This window comes from Heptranchias perlo, chromosome 5 (assembly GCF_035084215.1).
Source record: "Heptranchias perlo isolate sHepPer1 chromosome 5, sHepPer1.hap1, whole genome shotgun sequence".
NCBI lineage: Eukaryota > Metazoa > Chordata > Chondrichthyes > Hexanchiformes > Hexanchidae > Heptranchias > Heptranchias perlo.
Window position 1 is genome coordinate 101,031,264 of NC_090329.1, and position 26,693 is coordinate 101,057,956.

The window sequence follows — 26,693 nt, forward strand, 5'->3', positions numbered from 1 at the left end:
ATGTTGATCAAACACAAACATTCTGCAAACTGTAAAGGAAAACAGTACTGAAATCCTTAAATAATTCACACCACTAGCTTTTTTCTCAACAACATTTTACACAATTACCATTCAGATATACAGTACACAGAAAATGTTTTAAACTGAGTATTCAAGAGTTCATGAATGTATTCTGAACTCGAAATGAATTAGAACCTTAAATTCACTATTTGGAATTTTAAACGTACATAACTATTCTATCTCATTATATTACTAAATGTAGTAATGTTGTACAGAAGGTTACTCAAGTGATATCACCCCTAATTGAGATGTGCAAGCTTAAGTTTGCAGCATCACGACATGACCTACAGCATTGCAAGCGGGAGAGTCTGGATCAACCGCTAACTCTGGACGAACTGACAAAGGCCGTCCGTTCCTTTGAGAAGAGTAGGACTCCCAGAAGCGACAGCTTACCGGTGGAGTTGTACTCGGCTCTGTGGGACTGGATAGGCCCAGACCTGCTGGAAGCGTACGGGAGTATGCTTCTGGCAGGCAGCATGTCAGACTCCATGAGGAAAGGCATCATCACCCTCATCTACAAGCAGAAGGGGGAGAGGGAAGAAATCAAAAATTGGCGATCCATCTCACTACTTAATGTGGACTACAAAATTCTGTCCAAGGTCATCGTCAATTGGGTCAAGTCAGCCCTAAAGGTGGTAATTCACCCCGATCAGACCTGCACCGTGCCCAGCAGGAAGATCTCTGATAGCCTGGCACTACTCAGGGATACGATCGCCTACGTACAGGACAGGGGGGTGAATACCTGCCTGATCAGCCTGGACCAGGAGAGGGCCTTTAACAGAATAGCCCACACGGACATGATGGACATCTTCTCCAAAATGGGGTTTGGGGAGGGAATCCGCAATTGGATCCAACTGCTCTGCACAAACATCAGTAGCGCCGTTTCAATCAATGGGTGGGAATCAGAAAGCTTCCCGATCAAATCTGGAGTCAGGCAGGGCTGTCCTCTCTCCTCCGTCTTGTTCGTGTGTTGCATCGAACCCTTTGCCGAGTCCATCAGGAGGGATGCAGACATAGGAGGGGTGACGATCCCAGGCAGCGGAGGCACTCAGGTCAAGGCCTCCCTGTACATGGACGACGTCGCCGTCTTTTGCTCGGATCAGCTGTCGGTCCGCAGATTGATGAACATCTGCGACCAGTTCGAACTGACCTCAGGGGCCAGGGTAAATCGCACCAAGAGCGAGGCCACGTTCTTTGGGAACTGGACCGACCGATCCTTTGTCCCCTTCACCGTCAGGTCGGATTACCTGAAGGTGCTGGGGATCTGGTTTGGAGGGGCCTGGGCATGCATCAAGAACTGGAAGGAGTGCATTTCCAAGGTGAAGCAGAAACTGGGACTGTGGGATCGACACTCCCTCTTGATCGTGGGCAAAAACCTGGTCACCAGGTGCGAGGTGCTCTTGGTGTTGCTGTACTTGGCACAGGTCTGGCCCATACCTCGCTCCTGCGCCGTGACAGTCACCCGAGCCATCTTCCGTTTTATCTGGAGATCAAAAATGGACCGTGTCCGCAGGGACACGATGTACAAATCTCTGGAGAAAGGGGGGAAAGGCGTGCCCAACGTGGCCCTCATCCTAATGGCCACTTACGTGTGCGGCTGCATCAAGCTTTGCGTGGACCCTTGGTACGAAAACACAAAATGTCACTATGTGCTGAGGTTCTACCTATCCCCGGTGTTGCGAAGGATGGGCCTGGCCACGCTGCCACGGAACACTCCGTCCAGTTGGACCGTTCCGCCCCACCTGTCCCTCGTCGAAAAGTTTATGCAAAAAAACACTTTCGACCACAAGGCGATCAGTAAGTGGTCCGCACGTAACATCCTAGAGATACTGCGGGAAAAGAAGACGATGGATCCCGTCAGTTGGTTCCCCGAGCAGACTGTCAATATCATTTGGCAGAACACCTCATCGCCAGAACTTTCAAACAAGCACCAAGACATAGCTTGGCTGGTGGTGAGAAGGGCCCTTCCTGTCAGATCCTTCATGCACTCCCGGACTCTCAGCACCACCGCACACTGTCCCCGAGGAGGCTGCAGTGCAGACGAAACCGTCACCCATCTCCTTCTGGAATGCGCCTTTGCAAAGAAGGTCTGGAGAGAGATGCAGTGGTATATGTCCAGGTTCGTCCCGAGCAGTTCCGTAACACAGGACTCTGTGCTCTATGGGCTGTTCCCGGGGACGCACACCGAGACAGACATCAACTGCTGCTGGAAGACCATTAACTCGGTGAAAGACGCCCTTTGGTCTGCCCGAAACTTGCTGGTCTTCCAGTGCACAGAGCTGTCCTCGGCCGAGTGTTGCAGACTGGCACATTCCAAGGTCCAGGACTACCTGCTCAGGGACGCACTGAAGCTGGGTGCGGCCGCCGCAAAGGCTCTGTGGGGAAAGGCAACCCTTTAGAGCCTTCCCGCCACTGTATACCGAGGGGCTGCAATCAGGGAAAACCCCCCCTCCCCCAGGCAGAATGTAAAATTCAAATTGCTGTAATGTACCTGTAATGAATCTGTAATGTACCTGTAATGAATCTGTAATCAATAATCTCTATTGAGTGTAATGCAATGAGACATCCCAGAGTGTCATGAACTGTCATTATGTACAATGTGTTCATTGAACTGTACTTGATGTAACCGGCAAATTGTATAATCCGTATTGTGTACGTTTGGAATGTGATATGATAACTGTATTGTATGTTTTGCTACAAATTTTATGAATAAAGTATATTTTTTGAAAAAAAAACAAGACTTTCTTTTTAAGCAGTAATAACTAATATGTCTCACATAGATGGCACTGCATTTCCCAGTTTCACTTCAAAGAACTTAAGAAAAAAAGTCAAAAACAAGAAAATATCATTTATTCTGTTGTGCTCATCCTTTTAGTATTTCAGCTTATCCAGTCTCGCATCCAGCTGCATTTTGAACTTCCCTTTGATTCCAAATGTTTATCACCCTTTGAGCAAGGACATTTTTTCTAAGATCTGTTTTAAAATTTCATTCCACTAATTTAATGTCCTCTTGCTCTACTGTCTAAGTGCTTTTATATGCCATTTGATATTTCACATATCTCACAGAAATCACCACTTAACCATGTTTTTTTCTAGAGCTTAAACATCTCTAATCTACCCTTATAACTCATCCCTTTACACTTATTGCCCTTCTCTGCATTCTTTCCCGTGCACACATATCCCTTTTAAATAGTGAGACCAGAATTGCACAGCGAGGGCTAGATTTTCTTCCAATTTACTACAAATGAGCAGAAAATCTAGCATACCAAGTAAAGAAAGAATGAACTTGCATTTATATAGCACTCACCACAATCCCAGGACATCCAAAAGCACTTCATAGTCAATTAATTATTTTTGAAGTGTAGTCACTGCTGTACTGTAATCTAGCCAGTGCATTATAGATTCAGCATTACCTCTGTAGATTTCAAATATTCCAGTGTCTTGGCTATGTATCCCAACATTCTAATTGTATATCCACAACATTCAGATTCTACCTGTGAGGAATTGACTGTCACTTCAGGTCCCTTTCAAAGTTTGCATTAAGTTTATTCTCTTTACTGTATAATATTCTTTCAATATTCAGGACATTGCATTGTCGATATTAAATTTAATTTGCCATTTGTCGACTCAATTGTAAAATCAATCTGAATCCGCTGCAAAGCCTTAACCTCATCTTCTGTCCCTACTGTGCTCCCTATTTTAAAAATTGAATCACCTAAAATGCAGTTACATGATAAATATATGGGAGTAGACTCTGACTGCGTGCGGGTTTCAGGCGGCTGGCCAGTAGAGCGTGCCCGCCAGCTGCCCCATAGTCCCGACAGGGTCCGTTTTGAGGGCCAAGCCTAGTTGGCATAGGGCCAGCATGCTGCGAGAAGAAAACGAGCACCCTGGGGCAGCCTGTTGGCTGCCAGAACATCCGGCGGCCCAGCTGGCATTCCAGACTGGAAGAAGACAAATCTAGGAACGGGGGGGGGAGGGGGGGTGGGGGGAGGTGTCCACTCTCGGGAGGGGGGGACCCGTACAGCAGTGGCCCAGGTTGTTTTATTAGAGCCCAAATTACCAGTATTGTCCTAAATTGGCAATCAGGATCCTATGTACATCACAGGATGTTGATTGGCACAGTAAAAGGGTGTACACCGCCATTTCAGTCAGGCACTTTGGTCGGCCAACAGTAGGCCCTGGGGAAGATATGGACAGCCACACAGTCAGCAGGAACGGGACAGTAAGTCATTCCCCACCATTTTCAGGGTACTACCGCCCAATTTCGGTCGGGTGGAGGGCCTCAAAATCTCCCCCATGGTTTCTTTCGCCACAATTTCTCATTAGTCACATTAACTCCTCCTCAACCAAGTTTCACCTAATTATACGTAATATCATAATTTTTTTTTAAAAGAATAACGATTCAAATAAAAAAGCACAAGTATATCTTGCAGTTGTGGATGTCATCTAAATTCCTTGATGAGTTACTAGTTTGTAACACTCTTAGATGTTAACTATATGGAAAATACATAACTTACCATATTTGTCCCTGAGTCCAACTGTACACCGGAAAACTCCCCCAAAGGCAACGTCCTCTCCAAAAATCACTTAAATAGAAACAAAAACTTGTTAAAGTTACATTATTCAACAAACTAACCAAAAGGGTAAAAAAAGTGTATTTGGGCAAAGATAAAAGTAAAATCGTGAATATTGGAAATCTGAACTAAAGACAGAAAACATTCGAAAAACACAATAGGTTAGTCAGCATCTAAAAGGTACGTTAACATTTCCAGTGATGAACCATCTCACTCAGAATCTATCTAACCTATCTTTTCTCTTCAGACGTTAACTGACCCATTATGTCTTTCTGGCATTTTCTGTTTTTACTTAAGAAAATGTTTACACACAGATACAGGCAGTTAGCATAACAGCATTAGAATTCTAAGCCCTGGCTCAGTGGTAGTACTCTTGTCTTTGAGTCAGAAAGTTGTGGATTCAAGTCCCATTCCAGAGATTTGAACACAAAATCTAGGCTGACACTCCAGTGCAGTACTGAGGGAGTGCTGCACTGTTGGAGGTGCTGTCTTTCAGATGAGACATGAAACTGAGGCCCCATCTGCCCTCTGAAGTGGACGTAAAAGATCCCTTGGCACTTTTTTGAAGAAGAGGAGGGGAGTTCTCCCCTTATCCAGGCCAATATTTATCCCTCAACCAACATCACTAGAACTGGTTATCTGGTCATTATCTCAATGCTGTTTGTGGGACCTTGCTATGCGCAAATTGGCTGCTGCGTTTCCCATATTACAACAGTGACTTCAAAAGTACTTCATTGAATGTAAAGCGGTTTGGGACGTCCTGGTGTTGTGAAAGGCACCATATATATCTTCAGAAAGCATGGGAAATTTTCAACGGTTTGTTGAAGATGACATAGCATTATCTTGCACCTAAAGAGGGATATCTCACAGACTGAAAGGCAATTTAATGGACAATTACAGATTTGGGTAACTCCACTGCAGTGACAATTTTACAGTCATTGTAGTCTGAAAAGAACATTATTATGCCAAGCACAGGGTGGAATAGAAATCAAGACTTCAGGATGAGCAACAATCATACCTAATAAATGTAGAATTCCAGAATGCAAAAATTGCCTTTATATTTGTCAAAATAGCTGTCTTTCCTACCTATGATCCATAGAAACCTCTTTGTAAGGTTTATAAAGTAACTTTAACTGCAGGGAAGAAGGAGAAAAGAGAAGAGAGACTGAAGGGAGAGGGAAAAGCATGAATGAATAGAAAGGTTTTAATGAGGCTTCTGAAGGCAGGTGGGGGTGAAGCGGAGGAAGCTCTGGGGGGGAGGGCAGTGTGTCTGAAGGAACAGCTGCCAATGGCAGAGCAGGGATGTGGGGAATGAGGAGGAATAGGCTGGTGTCATAGGAGTGGAGGGTACGTGCAAGAATGTATGGATGGATACAACACTGAGGTAGAATGGGGGTAAGGCTATGGTGGGATTTGAAGGCCAAGGACGAGATTTTGGTCAATTCACTGAATGCAGGGAGCCAATGAAGCTTGGCAAGGACAGGTCAATGGAGGTACAGGCTTTGGTGCAGGTGAGAAAGCAGCCAGTGTGTTTTGGATGATTTGGGGTTTACAATAACTTGAATTTATATAGCGCCTTCGTAAAACATCCCAAGGCACTTCACAGAAGCGTTATCAGACAAAAATTGACCATGAGCCAAAGGAAACATTATGAAAGTGAGTTAGGTTTTAAGGAGTGTCTTAAGAGAAGAGAGAGGCAAATAGGTTTAAAGAGGGAATTCCAAGCTTAGGGCCTAGACAGATGAAGGCACAGCCACCAACGGTGGGGCAAAGAAAGCGCGGGTGCACAAGAGGTCAGGATTGGTGGAACGCAGAGTTCTCAGAGGGCTGTAGGAGGTGACAAAGATAGGGAGGGGCAAGACCATGAAAGGATTTGAACACGAGGATCAGAATTTTAAAATTGAGGCGTTGGTGGACCAGGAGCCAATGTAGGCCAGTGAGCACAGGGGTGATAGGTGAACGAGTTAGGATTCAGACAGCAGAGTTTTGGATGAGCTTAAATTTATGGAGGGTGGAAGATGGGAAGCTGGCCAGAAAAGCATTGGCATAGTCGAGTCTGGGGGTAACAAAAGCATGGATGAGGGTTTCAGCATCAGATGAGCTAAGGCAGGGACAGAGACAGCCAATATTACACAGGTAGAAGTAGGCGGTCTTGGTGATGGAGACCGGTCGGATGCTCAGCGCAGGTTCAAATAGAACACCGAAGTTGCGAACAGTCTGGTTCAGCCTGAGACAATGGCTAAGGAGGGAGACGGAATCGGTGGCTAGGGAACGGAGTTTGTGGCCGAGGGACGAAGACAATGGATTCAGTCTTCCCAATGTTTAATTGGAGGAATTTTCAGCCCATCCAGGACTGGATGTCAGACATGCAGTGAGACAACATAGAGGCAGTGTAGGGCTCGAGAAAAGTGATGGTGAGGTAGAACTGGGTGTCATCAGCATTCAAGTGGAACCTGACATGTTTTCAAATGTCAGGTTCCAAGTGGCAGCACGTAGATGAAAAATAGGAGGGGGCCAAGGATAGATCCTTAGGGAATTCCAGAGGTAATGGTGCGGGGGCAGGAAGAGAAACCATTGCAGGAGATTCTCTGGCTACAACTGGATAGACAAGAGTGGAACCAGGCAAGGGCAGTCCCACTCAGCTGACAACAGAGGCTAGCAAATAAAGTGTTGGAGAAATCAGCCACAAGGTTAATAAAAATGAAGTAACAGAACCTAAAGGAACAGAGCCACTGATAATGTTACAGAGCATTGGGACAAGCAGTTGCATGATAAGGAATGAGTCGGGAGGAGGTTTACAGTCACAGGAGGTAGGTCTCACTGAGATGAGATTGGTGAGGACCTGGGAGAAGGTGAGGAGAAGCTGTTAATGATCCAGGGTCGACGCAACACACTGGGGACCAGGCAGCCAAGCAGATGAGACTGAGAAAGCTCCTCACATTTGGTGTTTCAGGTGAAACTGTTAGGAGCAGAGAAAGGAATCAAAGGAGTCAGTTTGCCATTGTGAAAAGGAAGTTGGGAGTTTGAGTATATAATGGAAAGGGAGCCAAGGACAGTCATCTCCAGGGGTGAGGGTAATTGTAAAGGAATTCAAAGCAGGCAGGCAAATCTGGATAGTAAAAAAAGGAAATAATCAGATGGTTTTATCAAAGATAGATATCTCAGAGGCAGCAAAGATGATAAGGTTAAGGGATAGTCATTGGTGGGGAATTGTATGCGGAGAGTGAAATTGAGTGAGGAGAAGGGATAAGATGAATTTACTTGAAGGTTGAAATCATCAAGGATGAGAAGTTGTTCATTACAGAGGCAGTGTGAGGAAAGGAGGGAGGAGATTTCAGGTAGGAAGATACTAATAAACTTAGGAGGATGACGCACAAGAAGGATTTTGAAGGAGAAATGGGAGAGGTGATGGAGAATGAGGTGGCTCAAAGAAGGAGAAGATGCCAGAGGAGGAAGTGGGCAGGTCAAGATGGAACCTGACAATGAGAGCCATAGGGCTATTCATTCCACCCCATCACTTGCCATGACACTTGTGGTGGGTGAATAGAAGGGCAAGAACACCTCAATAGGAAGAAAAAGAGTCACTGTGAACTAAGTATCAGTAAGACCCAGGATGTTGACTGGCTCCACTAGGATAAGATCCTTAAGAAGTGGACATTTTAAAGGATAGTGGTAGTGCATGACATGTCTCTGGGTTGTTTACACCTCCTGGTTTACAACTTCAATTCAACCCACTGATGAGTTACTGTCTTATAACAGGGATGTCCCACTTTTGGGAGCTGAGGGCTGGATTTATAGGCTGTGAAGCACTTTGGGACATCCTAAAGATGTGAAAGGCACTATATAAATGCAAGGTCTTTCTTTCATTGCATTACTTATAGGAGGGAATAAAAAATCTCAAAGGCTTCTTCAGCCTAATCAGCCTGATTGTTTTTAAAGCTTCTTGATTTTTCCATTGAGCTTCAACAGTAACAACAATATCTTCCACCATCATGTGACTGAAATTTTATCAACAATAGTTAACAGGATACACATTCTAGATCTCTTTTATGATCTACGAGCAGTCTCCGGTGGCCATGTCAGGAACAATCAGAAGAAAATACATTTAAATGATTACCTCAGATATCAGCCTTTATTCCGCAAGATGGCTTTAGCAAAAACAATTATATGGTCAATCTTAATGTCAGAGACAAACCGAAAATTCTACATGCAGAGTTTTCATGAGAACTAACTGTATAAAAGGAATAAAATGTATAAAGTCAAGTGTAATTGAGATTTAAGTTTATCCTCTATGCTCCCAATATTTTCCAATTTCAACATTTTGTATTTAAAAAGAGAAAATGCAGAAAATATAAAACTTTGCAATGCCCACCCAACCATTTTGTCTAGAAATACAAAAATTCCTATGAATGTAAACGTGAAATATGTTTAAAAATTCAAATAAAAAGTGTCAAAGTACAAAAACCTGCTTTAATGTTTACCTTTTAAATCTGTTATTGAAGAGATGTCAATCTCCAAACAGCAGATTTAAAATACAGACTACCTCTCAATGGCCAAATCTGAATACTATTTAATGTTCCATCAAAATCAGACACTATTTGATTCCGCTGGAACAAAAACCAGGTTCTATAAAAGAATCTGCTCCACCAGGTAACGGCCCAGGAGGCAAAGTCGAAAATTGCCCCATGTCTCCATGTAACAATGCTTCAGTTTGTGTTTTGGAAAATGGTTTTACTACAAACTGAACAATGTGAGTAGGATTTTAACCGAACTTTTTTAAGCTATTAACTTTATTTTTTACTTCAGAAAGCTAGTCAAGCTATGAGACAGAAACATTGTTTACATGTAATCGCCATTATATAAAATTTTGTTTAATACCACTCCTGTGAGTGAATGAAATTCTAAATATTTGCTGTTGTGTGGAAGATAATTTTTTTGTATATTAATCTGGTTTTATTCGTTAAAATACATGGGACTCTTACCTCAGGTAAATAACACTTTGAGGTAATTTCTGGGAGCACTTATGATTAACAGGAAGGCTGACCATTTACAAAAGGATGCTGCTTGCAAGCCATGCCCCTCCTACCCACTTTCCAAGAGATTCAAAAATTGCTGATAGAATTGTGCAAGTTGAAAATAAAAATAAAATGTTAATAAAGCAGCCATGCGTTTACTTAGAGTTCCAGATAATCAGGCAGACAATGGAATCTGCACATTTATTTGTGCAGCTGCAATATTTAATTTTCTAAGAAAACAGTATTTTTCTGGGAACCAACTACAAAACAATTAATTCAGTGTTTGCTGAGATCTATTAGAAACTTACAAACCAGTGCTACCAGAACCCACCTTCCCACTGCTGACAGATCACAAGAATCCACAAGCATACCAAAGTCTACATTCCATCCCCATCCCAGTATTGCCAAATGCCATATTCCCCTTTCAACAACAACAACAACTTGCATTTATATAGCGCCTTTAACATAGTAAAATGTCCCAAGGCTCTTCACAGAGGCGTTATCAAACAAAATTTGATACCGAGCCACAGATTAGGACAGGTGATTGGTCAAAGAGGTGGGTTTTAGGAGCGTCTTAAAGGAGGAGAGAAATGTAGAGAGGTCGACAGGTTTAGGGAGGGAGTTCCAGAGCTTACAGCCTAGGCAGCTGAAGGCATGGCCACTAATGGTGGAGCAATTAAAATCGGCGCTGCGCAAGGGGACAAAATTGGAGAAGCACAGAAATCTCAGAGGGTTCTGGGCTGGAGGAGGATGCAGAAATAGAGTGGGGCGAGGCCATGGAGAGATTTGAAAACAGGGATGAGAATTTTAAAGTCGAGGCGTTGCCGGACCGGGAGCCAATGTAGGTCAGCAAGCACAGGGGTGAAGAGTGAACGGGACTTTCACAGTACTGCAAAACCTCAGAATTCCCCCGCACACCGCTGCAAAATTCCAGGACCATTTCCTCAAAGCTAACAAAACCCAGGATCACCTCACAATGCTGTTAAACCCTGTGATGACACCACCCAGTACTGTTAAATAACAGGTACATTCCTCCATTATGGAACATATCGTATACCATCTAGTTATAGAATCACTGAATGATACAGCACAGAAGGAGGCCATGCAGCCCATCGTGTCTGTGCCAGCTCTTTGAAATAGGTATCCAATTAGTCCCACTCCCCTGCTCTTTCCCCATAGCCCCGTAAATCTTACCACTTCAAGTATTTATCCAATTCTCTTTTGAAAGTTATTATTGATTCTGCTTCCACCACCCTTTCAGGTAGTGCATTCCAGATCATCATAACTCTGCTTCTTTTCCAAATTACCTTAAATCTGTGTCCTCTGGTTACCAACCCTTCTGCCATTGGAAACAGCTTCTCCTTATTTACTCTATCAAAACCCTTCATGATTTTGAATGCCTCTATCAAATATCCCCTTAACCTTCTCTGCTCTAAGGAAAACAACCCCAGATTCTCCAGCCTCTCCACGTAACTGAAGTCTTTCAACCCTGGCACCATTCTAAATCTCCTCCGCACCCTCACTAAGGCCTTGACATCCTTTTTAAAATGAAGTGCCCAGAATTGGACACAATACTCCAGCTGAGGCCTAACCTATGTTTTACAAATGTTTAGCATAACTTCCTTGCTTTTGTACCCTATGCCTCTATTTATAAAGCCAAATATCCAGTATCCCTTTTTAACAGCCTTCTTAACAAGTCCTGCCATCTTCAGACTTGACTACGTACACCTCCAGGTCTCCCTGTTCCTGTTCCTGCACCCCCTTTAAAATTGTACCATTTAGTTAATATTGCCTCTGCTCATCCTTCCTACCAAAATGAATCACTTCACACTTCACTGCGTTAAATGTTATCTGCCATGTGTCTGTCCATTTCACCAGACTGTCTATGTCCTCCTAAACTCTGATACTATCCTCCTCTGTGCTTACTACATTTCCGAGTTTCATGTCATCTGCAAACTTTGAAATTTTGCCCTGTATACCCAAATCCAGGTATTTAATATATAATCAAAGAGAGCAGTGGTCCCAACACTGACAACTGGGGGACATCACTGTATACTTCCCTCCAATCTGGACAACAACCGTTCACCATTACTTTCTGTTTTCCGTCCCTTAGCCAATTTTGTATCCACTCAGCCACTGCCTCTTTAATCTCATGGGCTTTAATTTTGCTAACAAGTCTATTCTGTGGTACTTCATCAAACGCCTTTTGAAAGTCCATATACACAACATCAACCGCACTACCCTCATCAATCCTCTCCGTTACTTCATCAAGGAACTCAATCGAGTTTGTCAAACACAATTTGCCTTTAACAAATCTGTGACAGCTTTCATTTATTAACCCATATTTTTCCAAGCACCAATTAATTTTGTCCCAGATTAATGTCTCAAAGTTTCCCCACCGCTGACATTAGGCTGGATGGCCTGTATGTGCCAGGTTTATCCCCTCCCCTTTTTTGAACAGGTGTGACATTCGCTATCCACCACTTCCATATCTAAGGAGGATTGGAAGATTGTGACCAAGGACTCTGCAATTTCCACCGTTACTTCCCTCAGCAACCAAGGATGCATCCCATCCGGACCGGGTGACTTTTCTACTTTGAGCGCTGCCAACCTTTTGAGTACCTCCTCTTTATCTATTTTTATTTATCTATTTCTCTACTATCTCCTCCTTTACTATGACATTGGCAGCATCCTCTTTTTAAATGAAGACAGATGCAAAGTACTCATTTAGTACCTCAGCCATGCCCTCTGCCGCCACAAGAAGATCTCCTTATTGATCTCTAATCAGCCCCACCCTTCCTTTGACCGCCCATTTACTATTTATATGTTTATAAAAGACTTTTGGGTTCCCTTTTATGTTACCCGCTAATCTATTCTCATATACTCTCTTTGCCACTCTTGTTTTCCTTTTTCAGTTCTCCCCTGTACTTTCTGTATTCAGCTCGGTTCTTTACTGAATTATGAACCTGACATTTATTATAAGCCTTCTTTTTCTGTTTCACTCCTAGTTGTGTATTCTTGTATTTTAAAAAGATATGGGATAAAAATTAAATACATAAAAATAAATATAACAAAGGCCACTCCTTTACGAATATAAGCATAATGAATGCCACTGATTTACAGTTTGTACAAAAAAAATGATTTGGCAGAATTCAATCCCAAATCCATTCAAAACAGATAAAAATCCCAGACTACAACGTAATAAAAACAGAATGTGACTTATTCATTCTCTGTAAATCAGTGGCCCCAATAACACACGGTATAACACTCCTATTTTTATAAAATGGTATATCCTCCATGAGGATCACCATGAGCAACACAACAGGAGATCTGCTAGTTTGTAGTAAAATCTTAAATTTGAGTATAAAGAAAGCATTTATGAGTTTGTTACAAAGAAGAAGGAAATCTTATACCACGGTGTTTTGATCTAAAGCCATGAAAATATTAATTCAGCAAACAATTTTTGCACAAAAATTAAGCCAAGTTGTACAGCTTCCTTCTACCACATTTAGTGATATTTTAATTGCTCTGTACTAAGTTTTTACTGATGTAGCAAAAATATACTGGTAACCCGGGAAGCGGGCAGAACTGGTCAGGTAAAGCTGAATTACTGCAAAGAAAAAATAGCAGACATCAGGAGTTTTAATTTATTCTGTTCCGACAAAATGCCAAACTCCTATTTGAAGTGTGGCAGACTTCACAGCAGCACTCCAGAAGGTGTAAAAACATTGCTGCCAACAGCCTACCACAACAGGCCCTGCAACTTAATTGTTTCTCACTTGTCTGTCAAATAAAAGTCAGTTAAAATTAAAGTGGGCAAAAGCAAGATGCAGTGCAAAACTACACGAGTCAACACAGTGTACATGCGCACCATGTGTTGGTACATAAGCAATTTTTTTTTGACACTTTACCTTAAACTGATCTTTATATGGCAAAAAATAAAATGAGCGCAGTGAAAATTGCTGAGAAGGAACATGGGAAGTAGACAGGCTGGCTGCAGCCATGTCTTTTGCCCTCCTGTTTGTGATGCCCTTTCTAAACAATCAATGTAATTGCAATTCTACAAATTGGAAGGGAATGTTTACTGAACATAGCTTCAAAAAATTTTTAAAAACTGAATTTCAGGGAGGAATTTATTTCCTTTTCCTCAAATATTTGTACACATAGCTACAAAGTAAATAGGGAAACATGCAACCTATCAGAAACATGGAAAACTGGAGCAGGAGTAGGCCATTCGGCCCTTCGAGCCTGCTCCCCATTCAATATGATCGTGGCTGATCCTCTAGCTCAATACCATATTCCCGCTCTCTCCCCATACACCTTGATGCCTTTTGTGTCTAGAAATCTATCTAGCTCTTTCTTAAATATATTCAGTAACTTGGCCTCCACAGCTTTCTATGCTAGAGAATTCCACAGGTTCACCACCCTCTGGGTGAAGAAATTTCTCCTCATCTCAGTCCTAAATGTGCTACCCCGCATCATGAGACTGTGAGCCCTTGTTCTGGGACCCCCAGCCAGGGGAAACATCCTCCCTGCATCCAGTCTGTCTAGCCCTGTCAGAATTTTATATGTTTCAATGAGATCCCCTCTCATTCTTCTAAACTCGAGTGAATACAGGCTGAGTCGACCCGAGTCGAGCAAGTAAAGGATATCTCGAAGGAACTGGAGAGCAACCTGGAAAGGGAGGGGGAAGATCCAGTTGTTGTGTTCCATATTGGGACAACAATGACAAAGGTAATAACAGGGGGTGATCCTGCAAAGGGAGTATAAGGAGATAGAATCTAAATTAAAAGCAGGACCCCACGGGTGGTAATCTTAGGATTGCTACCCGAGCCACGTAATAATTGGTATAGGGAGACACAGATCAGGAAGGTGAATGCGTGGCTGAAAGATTGCTGTGGGAAGGAAGGGCTCCATTTCATGGGACAATGGCACGAGTGCTAGTGCAGGAAAGAGCTGTACCACTGGAACAGGCTCCACCTGACCTGAAATGGGGCCAAGGTCCTAGCGGAATGGCTAAATAGGGCTGTAGATACGGCTGTAAACTCGTAAGATGGGGGGAGGGATCTGGTAGAAATAACAGTAGGCTGAAGATAAAAGATATGAGATATAAGATTATCCCACGGCATAATCTGCAGTTTTATTTCTTTTGATGGATTGATGGGAAGTCTTACTTTTTCTTTTAAACTGGCTAAGGAACATTTCAGGTAGCTTCCAAACCAGTTTATATGAACATCTTCCCTACTTTGATGTACTTTTGATCCAAAGCTTTCCTCATAACAAAGCAACCCAAGCAATCTTCCCACTCCACTAAGTCTTAAAATTCTGCCATAATTTTCCATGATGCAAACATTTGTTTTCAAAATGACTTTTTTGTTTGATGTTCATTTGCCTATTTCATTCACTTATTTTTTCTTTCTTATTTGCATCTTTTAATTTGTTCGCTTATTTTCAGTTATTTAATAATTCAAGTTAAAAACTGAGAAAAATGTAGTTGTAGGAATCACTCTTCAGTATAAAAGTACTACAAGCAATCACGTTAGGACAAAATAAGCTGCACTACAACTAGACCGAAGGGAAATCTGACTCCGAGTCCTGTATACCATCTTTATAGTTTGTCCCTTTCTTTTTTAGTTTGCAGATATTTAACTTAATTTCAACTGCAAATTGAGAATCTGCCATTTCACAAAACTGCTCAAAATATAACAAGGCCATGTAATGCATCACAGACAAGCAAATTCAGTACAGAATAAGTCATAGTCCAATTCTGCTGTTACTCCCAAAGAATTTAGATGACATATGTAATAATAATAACTTGCATTTATACAGCAACCTTAATGTAAAGAAAAAACTTGCATTTATATGGGGCATTTCACAACCTTAGGATGCTGCAAAGCTCTTCACAGCCAATGAAGTACTTTTGAAGTGTAGTCATTGTTGTAATGTAGAGAACTTGAAAAACGTTCAAAAACAGCTCAGACAAAACCAGACTAAAATGGATGCCAGGGCAATGAAGGGATTAGAAAGGAAGAACAAAAGAGGTGGGTTTAAAGGAGGGACCTAAAGAAGGAGAGGGAGGTGGATAGGTTTAGGGAGGAAATTCCAGAGGGTGGGGCCTAGACAGCTAATGGCACAGCTGCCAATGGTGTGGCAAAGGAAGGAGGGATGCACAAGAAGCCAGAGGCAGAGGAACACAAGAGTTCTTGGGGTGAGGAATTGTAGAGCTGACAGAGATTACAGCGATAAGGGGTAAAGCTATTAAGGGATTTAAACATGAGGATGAGAATTTTAAATTGGAGCCATTGGGGGACCGGGAGCCAATGTAGGTCAGTAAGAACAGGGGTGACAGGTGAACAGGACTTGGTATGGGCAGCAGAGTTTTGGTTGATCTGAAGTTTACTGAGTGCGAGGATGGATGATGTTATGACAGTGGAAATAGGCAGTCTTTGTGATGGAGAGAAAATAGGATCAAAAACTCAGCTGCATCAAATATGACACCAAGGTTGTGAACAGTCTGTTTCACCCTAAGAAAGTGACCAGGGAGGGGGATGGAAACAGTGGCAAGGATACAGAGTTTGTGGTGGGGGCTGAAGATGATGGCTTCAGTTTTCCCAGTGTTTAACAGGATGAAATTTTGGCTCATCCAAGAATGGATGTTGGACAAGCTATCTGACAATGTCAGTAGATAGTAGAATTTTACCAAATAGACGATTACTTACCCCCCCCCCCTCAAACTAATCAAATATATCTGGTATTGAACATTTCCAATTCTTCCATCATTTCCAGGACAACAATTTACTTGAAATAAAACATTTTCAACATTATGGACACACAGCATATTAGTGAATCATTTTCAAGCCTCACTAAAACAGTGGATTGCCTGGTAGGTTTACTGAAAATAGCCTTTTGAAAAACTGCATATTGCAGTAATTTTGCTTAAGATTTGACAGCGTGAAAGGAAAAAATAACTATCAATTTTCAACCATTCTGAACAACAATGCATTTATGCATATTAAACACCATCATTAAATTAATAGGCATTTCTATTTTATTGTACATATATTGATCATATGACCAAATAATTCAACCTGGGCATCAGCCAAACATTCCAGTGCCAACAGTTTATTTAAACAGGACCAGATATCTGCTCACTGACACTAGTATTATAAAAAGTTTCAACAATCACTAAAGCTACAGACATAATTTACAGGAGATTAAGTGCTGCAATAATAAATGATCTTCAAAAGATCACAATTCTTCTTAATTTTCCCTTTTTTTTGTCTTCCCCCCATTCCCTGGATCAAGCTATTCCAAAATTTCAGCTACTGCTTCTCTTGGGGGGGGGGGGGGAGGGGGGAAAGCAAACACATCAGAGCAATCATGGCTGATCTGTCATCTGATTTTATCTACAGCTCCATAGGGAAGCAACTTCGCTTTGCTTCACACCTCCACAGAGTCTGGGATCAGACAGACTACAGTCTCCAGCCAATGTAAAGCATCAAAATATCAGAAATATTGCAAAAGTAACATTGTGTACAATGGCAATATTATTATTTTTTAAAGTTTGATCCTTATTGGCACAAGCTAACATCTCATAATACACTCAAAATGTAGCTCATTTTTTATAAAAATGGCATTATGTTTCAACTGAAATTCAAGTAAGGAAAACCATAATGGGAACAGTTATTTTATAGTGCTATAACTTCTCAATGTTAGGCTAAACAGATCACATGACCTTTGATAATTCAAGTCATAGCTTATAAATGCAACTTGTCCAGATTTGTCCTCAAAGAGGAGAATGCTATTATTTTTTTTAAAAATCAGTATTTCATTAAAAAATGTCCCTGGACAGTGGAGGCTGCAATTTTACTCGAAACAAAAAGCTCCTTCCGTGTGCCTCCAGGGTCTTGATAGTCATGATTCCTAGCTAATTGAACAGGTCATGTCGCTACCATCACTGGAAGTCTCCTGAAGTTCTGATGAGTGGAGCGGGGGGGTAGAAACAAGCTACTGGATTTGTAGCTTCCAATTTCCATCACATTTTTTTAAATCTCTATTTTATTGAGACCACTTCTGAACATTCTTTCCTTGTTTCCCTTGAATTCCAAAAAAAATTAAATTAAGACTCTTTACGCTACCTCTGATTTTAACTTATTCTTTTCTAGGACTCCTTACCATCCTCAGTCTTCCATTTCCCCTACTTCCTACAGACTTTCAAATCCGAAGCTTGGAGTCACCTAATCACTACTTGATTTGCACTGTCTTCTCTCCAATTGTTTTCACACTTTGGTGGTGTCCTGCACTAGGATTTTCATCCAAGCATGATGGTTTTCTGAGAACATGTAACACATCCCAAGTAGGTCAATGTGAGCACCCCATAAAGAACAAATGGTTGACAATCTCAAATCAGCCAGTACTGCTCATTTAAAGCTGCCATTGTGATCAGTATGATTTCCACTATTTTAATGAATTTCATGTCAAATTTATTCATTTCTGTGACCAGATCAAATTCAGCTCAGATTGATGGTATGAAACTGTCCTCTGTCTTTTAACCCGCACTGTACCTGACTTGGCACTGTTTGATGAGACAATTGGGAGGGAGGTACACTTGATGCCAGCCTTAGCTCATGATGTGGAGATGCCGGTGATGGACTGGGGTTGACAATTGTAAACAATTTTACAACACCAAGTTATAGTCCAGCAATTTTATTTTAAATTCACAAGCTTTCGGAGGCTTCCCCCTTCGTCAGGTGAACGATGTGAAATGAGATCCTCGAAATGAAATCGCATTTATAATTCACAGAACAATGCTTGGTGAGTACAGACAGTTTTTTCAACTGCCCGTTGCCAAGGCAATCAGTGTGCAGACAGACAGGTGTTACCTGCCAGGTCTCACAGAATATACAAATCACCAAAAAAAAACAAACAAAAAAAAAGAGATAGAGAGGTAGAAACATAGAAAAGACAGCAACTGACCCGTTATATTAAAAACAGATAACATTTGTTCGCTGGTGGGGTAACGTGTAGCGTGACATGAACCCAAGATCCCGGTTGAGGCTGTCCTCATGGGTGTGGAATTTGGCTATCAATTTCTGCTCGACGATTTTGCGTTGTCGTGTGTCTCGAAGGCCGCCTTGGAGAACGCTTACCCGAAGGTCGGTGGATGAATGTCCATGACTGCTGAAGTGTTCCCCGACTGGGAGGGAACCCTCCTGTTTGGCGATTGTTGCGCGGTGTCCGTTCATCCGTTGTCGCAGCGTCTGCATGGTCTCGCCAATGTACCATGCTCTGGGGCATCCTTTCCTGCAACGTATGAGGTAGACAACGTTGGCCGAGTCACAGGAGTATGAACCATGCACCTGGTGGGTGGTGTCCTCTCGTGTGATGGTGGTATCTGTGTCAATGATCTGGCATGTCTTGCAGAGGTTACCGTGGCAGGGTTGTGTGGTGTCGTGGACGCTGTTCTCTTGAAAGCTAGGTAATTTGCTGCGAACGATGGTCTGTTTGAGGTTGGGTGGCTGTTTAAAGGCGAGTAGTGGAGGTGTGGGGATGGCCATAGCGAGGTGTTTGTCCTCATTGATGACATGTTGAAGGCTGCGGAGAACATGGCGTAGTTTCTCCGCTCCGGGGAAGTACTGGACGACAAAGGGTACTCTGTTGGTTGCGTCCCGTGTTAGTCTCCTGAGGAGGTCTATGCGATTTTTTGCTGTGGCCCGTCGGAACTGTCGATCGATGAGTCGAGCGTCATATCCCGTTCTTACTAGGGCGTCTTTCAGCGTCTGTAGGTGTCCATCGCGTTCCTCCTCGTCTGAGCAGACCCTGTGTATTCGCAGGGCCTGTCCATAGGGGATGGCCTCTTTGACGTGGTTAGGGTGGAAGCTGGAAAAGTGGAGCATCGTGAGGTTGTCCGTGGGCTTACGGTAGAGTGAGGTGCTGAGGTGCCCGTCTTTGATGGAGATTCGTGTGTCCAAGAAAGAAACTGATTCTGAGGAGTAGTCCATGGTGAGCTTGATGGTGGGATGGAACTTGTTGATGTTATTAATATAACGGGTCAGTTGCTGTCTTTTCTATGTTTCTACCTCTCTATCTCTGTTTTTTTTTTTGTTTTTTTTTTTTTGGTGATTTGTATATTCTGTGAGACCTGGCAGGTAACACCTGTCTGTCTGCACACTGATTGCCTTGGCAACGGGCAGTTGAAAAACTGTCTGTCCTCACCAAGCATTGTTCTGTGAATTATAAATGCGATTTCATTTCGAGGATCTCATTTCACATCGTTCACCTGACGAAGGGGGAAGCCTCCGAAAGCTTGTGAATTTAAAATAAAATTGCTGGACTATAACTTGGTGTTGTAAAATTGTTTACAATTGTCAACCCCAGTCCATCACCGGCATCTCCACATCATGACTACCATCGACACCACAAACTGCCGGCTCACAGTGGAAAGGATATCCAAGAAGATCGCGCATTTAGACACAGACATCAAGTTTTTACAGAGCTGCAAGAAAGCAGACAAGATCCCGAAAGGACTCCAGATCACGAACCCACTCAGGTCCACATACAACTCGGATTATGCTGAGAGACTCTGCCGCCGTACCTCTCGCACACTCCGCAACCATCTCATACACCAACTCTACAGCAGACGCCGCAACCTCGAAACCAAGATAGAGTCCATACTCTCAACCTGTACTCAGGACACAGCATACCAGCTACGTTATACCGCCAAACAGACGAGGCAACGGAACTACGCTGCCTACATGAAAACCAAGAGCAGGAAGCTTGAGAAACTCGGCATCACCACCAGCATCGACCAAGCTTCCCCTGGTACCACGGTTGCAACCACAGGGAAGTCTATTGTCAATTTGTCCGACCACACCCTTCAACCAGACGAAATCGAAGTTCTCAGCCAAGGGCTCAATTTCTGCCCCACTACCAAAATGGACCCCACTAGTCTCGCGGCGGACACAGAGGAATTCATCAGGAGAATGAGGCTCCGGGAATTCTACCACAAACCCCAAGATTTCAGCAGCGAACCCAATGAGACAATCGACGATCCGGAACAGCAGACAGAGGGATCCGCGGTACAGCAACCGAAGAGGAAAGAGTCAAACTGGACTCCTCCGGAGGGTCGCTGCCCTCAGCTTGACATGTATGCTCAAGCTATCAGGAAATGCATCAATGCCAGATTCATCAGCCGCACTCAGAAGACAGTCCAGAATGTCACCCGAGCACAACGCAACGCCATCAACGCTCTCAAGACCAACCGCAACATCGTCATCAAACCAGCGGACAAAGGAGGAGCCATAGTCATACAGAACAGAACGGACTATTGCAAAGAAGCATACCGACAACTGGACAACCAGGAACACTACAAACGGTTACCCGCAGACCCGACCAAAGAATACACCCACCAGCTCAACAAACTGATCAAGACCTTCGATCCAGACCTTCAAAACATCCTACGCACTCTCATCCCACGTACTCCCCGCGTGGGAGACTTCTACTGCCTCCCAAAGATACACAAAGCCAACACACCCGGACGTCCTATCGTATCAGGCAACGGAACCCTGTGTGAGAACCTCTCTGGATACATCGAGGGCATCCTGAAACCCATCGTACAGGGAACCCCCAGCTTCTGTCGCGACACTACAGACTTCCTACAAAAACTCAGTACCCACGGACCAGTTGAACCAGGAACACTTCTCACCACGATGGACGTCTCGGCACTCAACACCAGTATCCCCCACGATGACGGGATCGCTGCGACAGCATCAATACTCAACACCAACAACAGCCAATCTCCAGACGCCATCCTACAACTCATTCGTTTCATCCTGGATCACAATGTCTTCACCTTCGATAACCAGTTCTTTACCCAAACACACGGAACAGCCATGGGAACCAAATTCGCACCCCAATATGCCAACATTTTCATGCACAAGTTCGAGCAGGACTTCTTCACTGCACAAGACCTCCAACCAACACTATACACCAGATACATTGACGACATTTTCTTTCTATGGACCCACGGCAAGGAATCACTAAAGAGACTACACGATAACATCAACAAGTTCCATCCCACCATCAAGCTCACCATGGACTACTCCTCAGAATCAGTTTCTTTCTTGGACACACGAATCTCCATCAAAGACGGGCACCTCAGCACCTCACTCTACCGTAAGCCCACGGACAACCTCACGATGCTCCACTTTTCCAGCTTCCACCCTAACCACGTCAAAGAGGCCATCCCCTATGGACAGGCCCTGCGAATACACAGGGTCTGCTCAGACGAGGAGGAACGCGATGGACACCTACAGACGCTGAAAGACGCCCTAGTAAGAACGGGATATGACGCTCGACTCATCGATCGACAGTTCCGACGGGCCACAGCAAAAAATCGCATAGACCTCCTCAGGAGACTAACACGGGACGCAACCAACAGAGTACCCTTTGTCGTCCAGTACTTCCCCGGAGCGGAGAAACTACGCCATGTTCTCCGCAGCCTTCAACATGTCATCAATGAGGACAAACACCTCGCTATGGCCATCCCCACACCTCCACTACTCGCCTTTAAACAGCCACCCAACCTCAAACAGACCATCGTTCGCAGCAAATTACCTAGCTTTCAAGAGAACAGCGTCCAAGACACCACACAACCCTGCCACGGTAACCTCTGCAAGACATGCCAGATCATTGACACAGATACCACCATCACACGAGAGGACACCACCCACCAGGTGCATGGTTCATACTCCTGTGACTCGGCCAACGTTGTCTACCTCATACGTTGCAGGAAAGGATGCCCCAGAGCATGGTACATTGGCGAGACCATGCAGACGCTGCGACAACGGATGAACGGACACCGCGCAACAATCGCCAAACAGGAGGGTTCCCTCCCAGTCGGGGAACACTTCAGCAGTCATGGACATTCATCCACCGACCTTCGGGTAAGCGTTCTCCAAGGCGGCCTTCGAGACACACGACAACGCAAAATCGTCGAGCAGAAATTGATAGCCAAATTCCGCACCCATGAGGACGGCCTCAACCGGGATCTTGGGTTCATGTCACGCTACACGTTACCCCACCAGCGAACAAATGTTATCTGTTTTTAATATAACGGGTCAGTTGCTGTCTTTTCTATGTTTCTACCTCTCTATCTCTGTTTTTTTTTGTTTGTTTTTTTTTGGTGATTTGTATATTCTGTGAGACCTGGCAGGTAACACCTGTCTGTCTGCACACTGATTGCCTTGGCAACGGGCAGTTGAAAAAACTGTCTGTACTCACCAAGCATTGTTCTGTGAATTATAAATGCGATTTCATTTCGAGGATCTCATTTCACATCGTTCACCTGACGAAGGGGGAAGCCTCCGAAAGCTTGTGAATTTAAAATAAAATTGCTGGACTATAACTTGGTGTTGTAAAATTGTTTACAAAAGCCTTCGCTCAGAGGTAGCATGCTCACCTCTAAATCAGAAGGTCATGGGTTTAAGCCCCACTCCCGTGACTTAGAATCATAGAAAGGTTTCGGCACGGAAGGAGGCCATTCAGCCCATCGAGTCCGTGCTGGCACTATGCAAGAGCAATGCAGCTAGTCCCACTCCCCCGCCCTTTCCCCATAGCCCTGCAAATTTTTTCCTTTCAAGTACTTATCCAGTTCCTTTTTTGAAGGCCATGATTCAATCTGCCTCCACCACCCCCTCGGGCAGTGTATTCCAGGTCCTAACCACTCGCTGTGTAAAAAAGATTTTCCTCACGTCACCTTTAATCTATGTCCTCTGGTTTTTGACTCTTGCGCCAATGGGAACAGCTTCTCTATCTACTCTGTCTAGACCCTTCATGATTTTGAATACCGCTATCAAATCTCCTCGCAACCGTCTCTTTTCCAAGGTGAACAACCCCAGCTTCTCCAGTCTATCCATGTAACTGAAGTCCCTCATCCCTGGAATCATTCTAGTAAATCTCTTCTGCATCCTTTCTAAGGCCTTCACATCTTTCCTGAAGAGTGGTGCCCAGAACTGGACACAATACTCCAGTTGTGGCTGAACCAGTGTTTTATAAAGGTTCATCATGACTTCCATAATTTTGTACTCTATGCCTCTATTTATAAAGCCCAGGATCCTGTATGCTTTTTTAAACCATTTTCTCAACCTGCCCTGCCACCTTCAATGATTTGTGCACATATACCCACAGATCTCTCTGTTCTTGTACCCCTTTTAGAGTTGTGCCCTCTAGTTTATATTGCCTCTCCTCGCTCTTCCTACCGAAAAGTATCACTTCGCATTTTTCTATGTTAAATTTCATCTGCCACGTATCCACCCATGCCACCAGCCTGTCTAAATAGCCCTTTGAAGTCTATCACTATCCTCCTCACTGTTTACTACCCTTCCAAGTTTTGTGTCATCTGCAAATTTTGAAATTGTGCCCTGTACACCCAAGTCCAATATACATCAAGAAAAGCAGTGGTGCCAGCACTGACCCCTGGGGAGCACCATTGTACACCTCCCTCACGTCCGAAAAACAAACGTTCACGACTATTCTGTTTCCTGTCCCTTAGCCAATTCTGTATCCATGTCAGCATCAATCCTAATCAATCCACCCTCGTCCAAGTGACTGTTAAGTCTGTCCCAGATTATCGTTTCTAAAAGTTTCCCACCACTCAGGTTAAATTGACTGGCCTATAGTTGCTGGGTTTATCCTTACACCCTTTTTTGAACAAGGGTGTAACATTTGCAATTCTCCAGTCCTCTGGCACCACCCCCGTATGTACGGATTTTTTTTTATTCGTTCATGGCATATGGGCGTTGCTGGCAAGGCCAGCTTTTATTGCCCATCCCTAATGGCCCTTGAGAAGGTGGTGGTGAGCCGCCTTCTTGAACAGCTGCAGTCCATGTGGTGAAGGTTCTCCCACAGTGCTGTTCGGTAATGAGTTCCAAGATTTTGACCTAGCGATGATGAAGGAACAGCGATATGTTTCCGAGTCGGGATGGTGTGTGACTTGGAGAGGAACATGCAGGTGGTGTTGTTCCCATGTGTCTGCTGCCCTTGTCCTTCTAGCCGGTAAAGGTCGTGGGTTTGGGAGGCGCTGTCGAAGAAGCCTTGGCGAGTTGCTGCAGTGCATCCTGTGGATGGTACACACTGCAGCCACTGTGCACCGGTGGTGGAGGGAGTGAATGTTTAGGGTGGTGGATAGGGTGCCAATCGAGCTGGCTGCTTTGTCCTGGATGGTGTCGAGCTTCTTGAGTGTTGTTGGAGCTGCACTCATCCAGGCAAGTGGAGAGTATTCCATCACACTCCTGACTTGTGCCTTATAGATGATGGAAAGGCTTTGGCGAGTCAGAAGGTGAGTCACTCACCGCAGAATATCCAGCCTCTGACCTGCTCTTGTAGTCACAGTATTTATGTGGCTGGTCCAGTTAAGTTTCTGGTCAATGGTGACCCCCAGGATGTTGATGGTGGAGGATTCAGCGATGGTAATGCCGTTGAATGTCAAGGGGAGCTGGTTAGCCTCTCTTGTTGGGGATGGTCATTGCCTGGCGCGAATGTTATTTGCCACTTATCAGCCCAAGTCTGGATGTTGTCCAGGTCTTGCTGCATGCGAGCTCGGACTGCTTCATTATCTGAGGGGTTGCAAATGGAACTGAACACTGTGCAATCATCAGTGAACATCCCCATTTCTGATCTTATGATGGAGGGAAGGTCACTGATGAAGCAGCTGAAAATGGTTCGGCCTAGGACACTGCCCTGAGAAACTCCTGCAGCAATGTCCTGGGGTTGAGATGATTGACCTCCAACAACCACTACCATCTTCCTTTATGCTAGATATGACTCCAGCCACTGGAGAGTTTTCCCCCTGATTCCCATTGATTTCAATTTTACTAGGGCTCCTTGGTGCCTCACTCAATCAAATGCTGCCTTGATGTCAAGAGCAGTCACTCTCACCTCACCTCTAGAATTCAGCTCTTTTGTCCATGTTTGGACAAAGGCTGTAATGAGGTCTGGAGCCGAATGGTCCTGGCGGAACCCAAACTGAGCATCGGTGAGGAGGTTATTGGTAAGTGCCGCTTGATAGCACTGTCGACGACTCCTTCCATCACTTTGCTGATGATTGAGAATAGACTGATGGGGCAGTAATTGGCCGGATTGGATTTGTCCTGCTTATTGTGGACAGGACATACCTGGGCAATTTTCCACATTGTCGGGTAGATGCCAGATGTCTGGAAGATTATAGCCAATACCTCCGCAGTTTCCACCCTTACTTCCCTCAGCAACTTAGGATGCATCTGGACTGGGTGACTTATCTACTTTAAGTTCAGCTAGCCTTTCAGGTACCTCTATCAATTTTTAGCCCATCCAATATCTCAATTATATCTTCCTTTACTGAAACTCTGGCAGCATCTTCTTCCTTGGTAAAGACGGATGCAAAGTACTCATTTAGTACCTCGGCCATCCTCTCTGCCTCCATGAATAGTTCTCCTTTATAGCCCCTAATCGGCCCCACTTCTCCTCCTACTGCCCGTTTACTATTTACATGCCTGAGCACATCAATCTAGTCTGACACTCCAGTGCAGTACTGAGAGAGCGCTGCACGTTTGGGGCTGCCATCTTTCAGATGAGACATTAAACTGAACCCTGATCTGCCATCAAATGGACATAAAAGATCCAATGGCACAATTTGAAGTGCAAACATTGTCCTGGCCAATATTTATCCTGCAACCAACATTACAAAAATAGATTATCTGCTCATTTATCTCATTGCTGTTAGTGGGACTTCGCTGTCCCAAATTAGCTGTCGCATTTCCAATATTGTAACAGTGACCACAATGCGTTGGCTGTGAAGTACTTTTGGACATCCACAGGTCGTGAAGGATGCTATACAAAGGAAATTCTTTCCTTCTTTAACTGTAACAGTTGTGTTTGGGTGATAATTATCCAGTTCCTAGTAAGCATGGACCTACAGCTCAAAACTGCCTCTAATTTGTCATCAAATTGGCAATTTCATTTGGTATTCATTTGATTTCGTGTGGGAAATGAAAAACTGTCACAC

At 43.9% G+C, this 26,693-nt stretch overlaps 1 protein-coding gene across 2 annotated transcripts in view; it reads right to left on the reverse strand.

Moving 5' to 3' along the window:
- bckdhb (branched chain keto acid dehydrogenase E1 subunit beta) overlaps nt 1-26,693 on the reverse strand; it is a 410,026-nt gene that overhangs the window by 371,925 nt on the left and 11,408 nt on the right. For both annotated transcript variants that reach the window (XM_067984924.1, XM_067984923.1), the window contains exon 3: nt 4,581-4,649. In XM_067984924.1, coding sequence (XP_067841025.1) covers nt 4,581-4,649 — 69 coding nt within the window. The remainder of the gene's footprint in view (nt 1-4,580; nt 4,650-26,693) is intronic.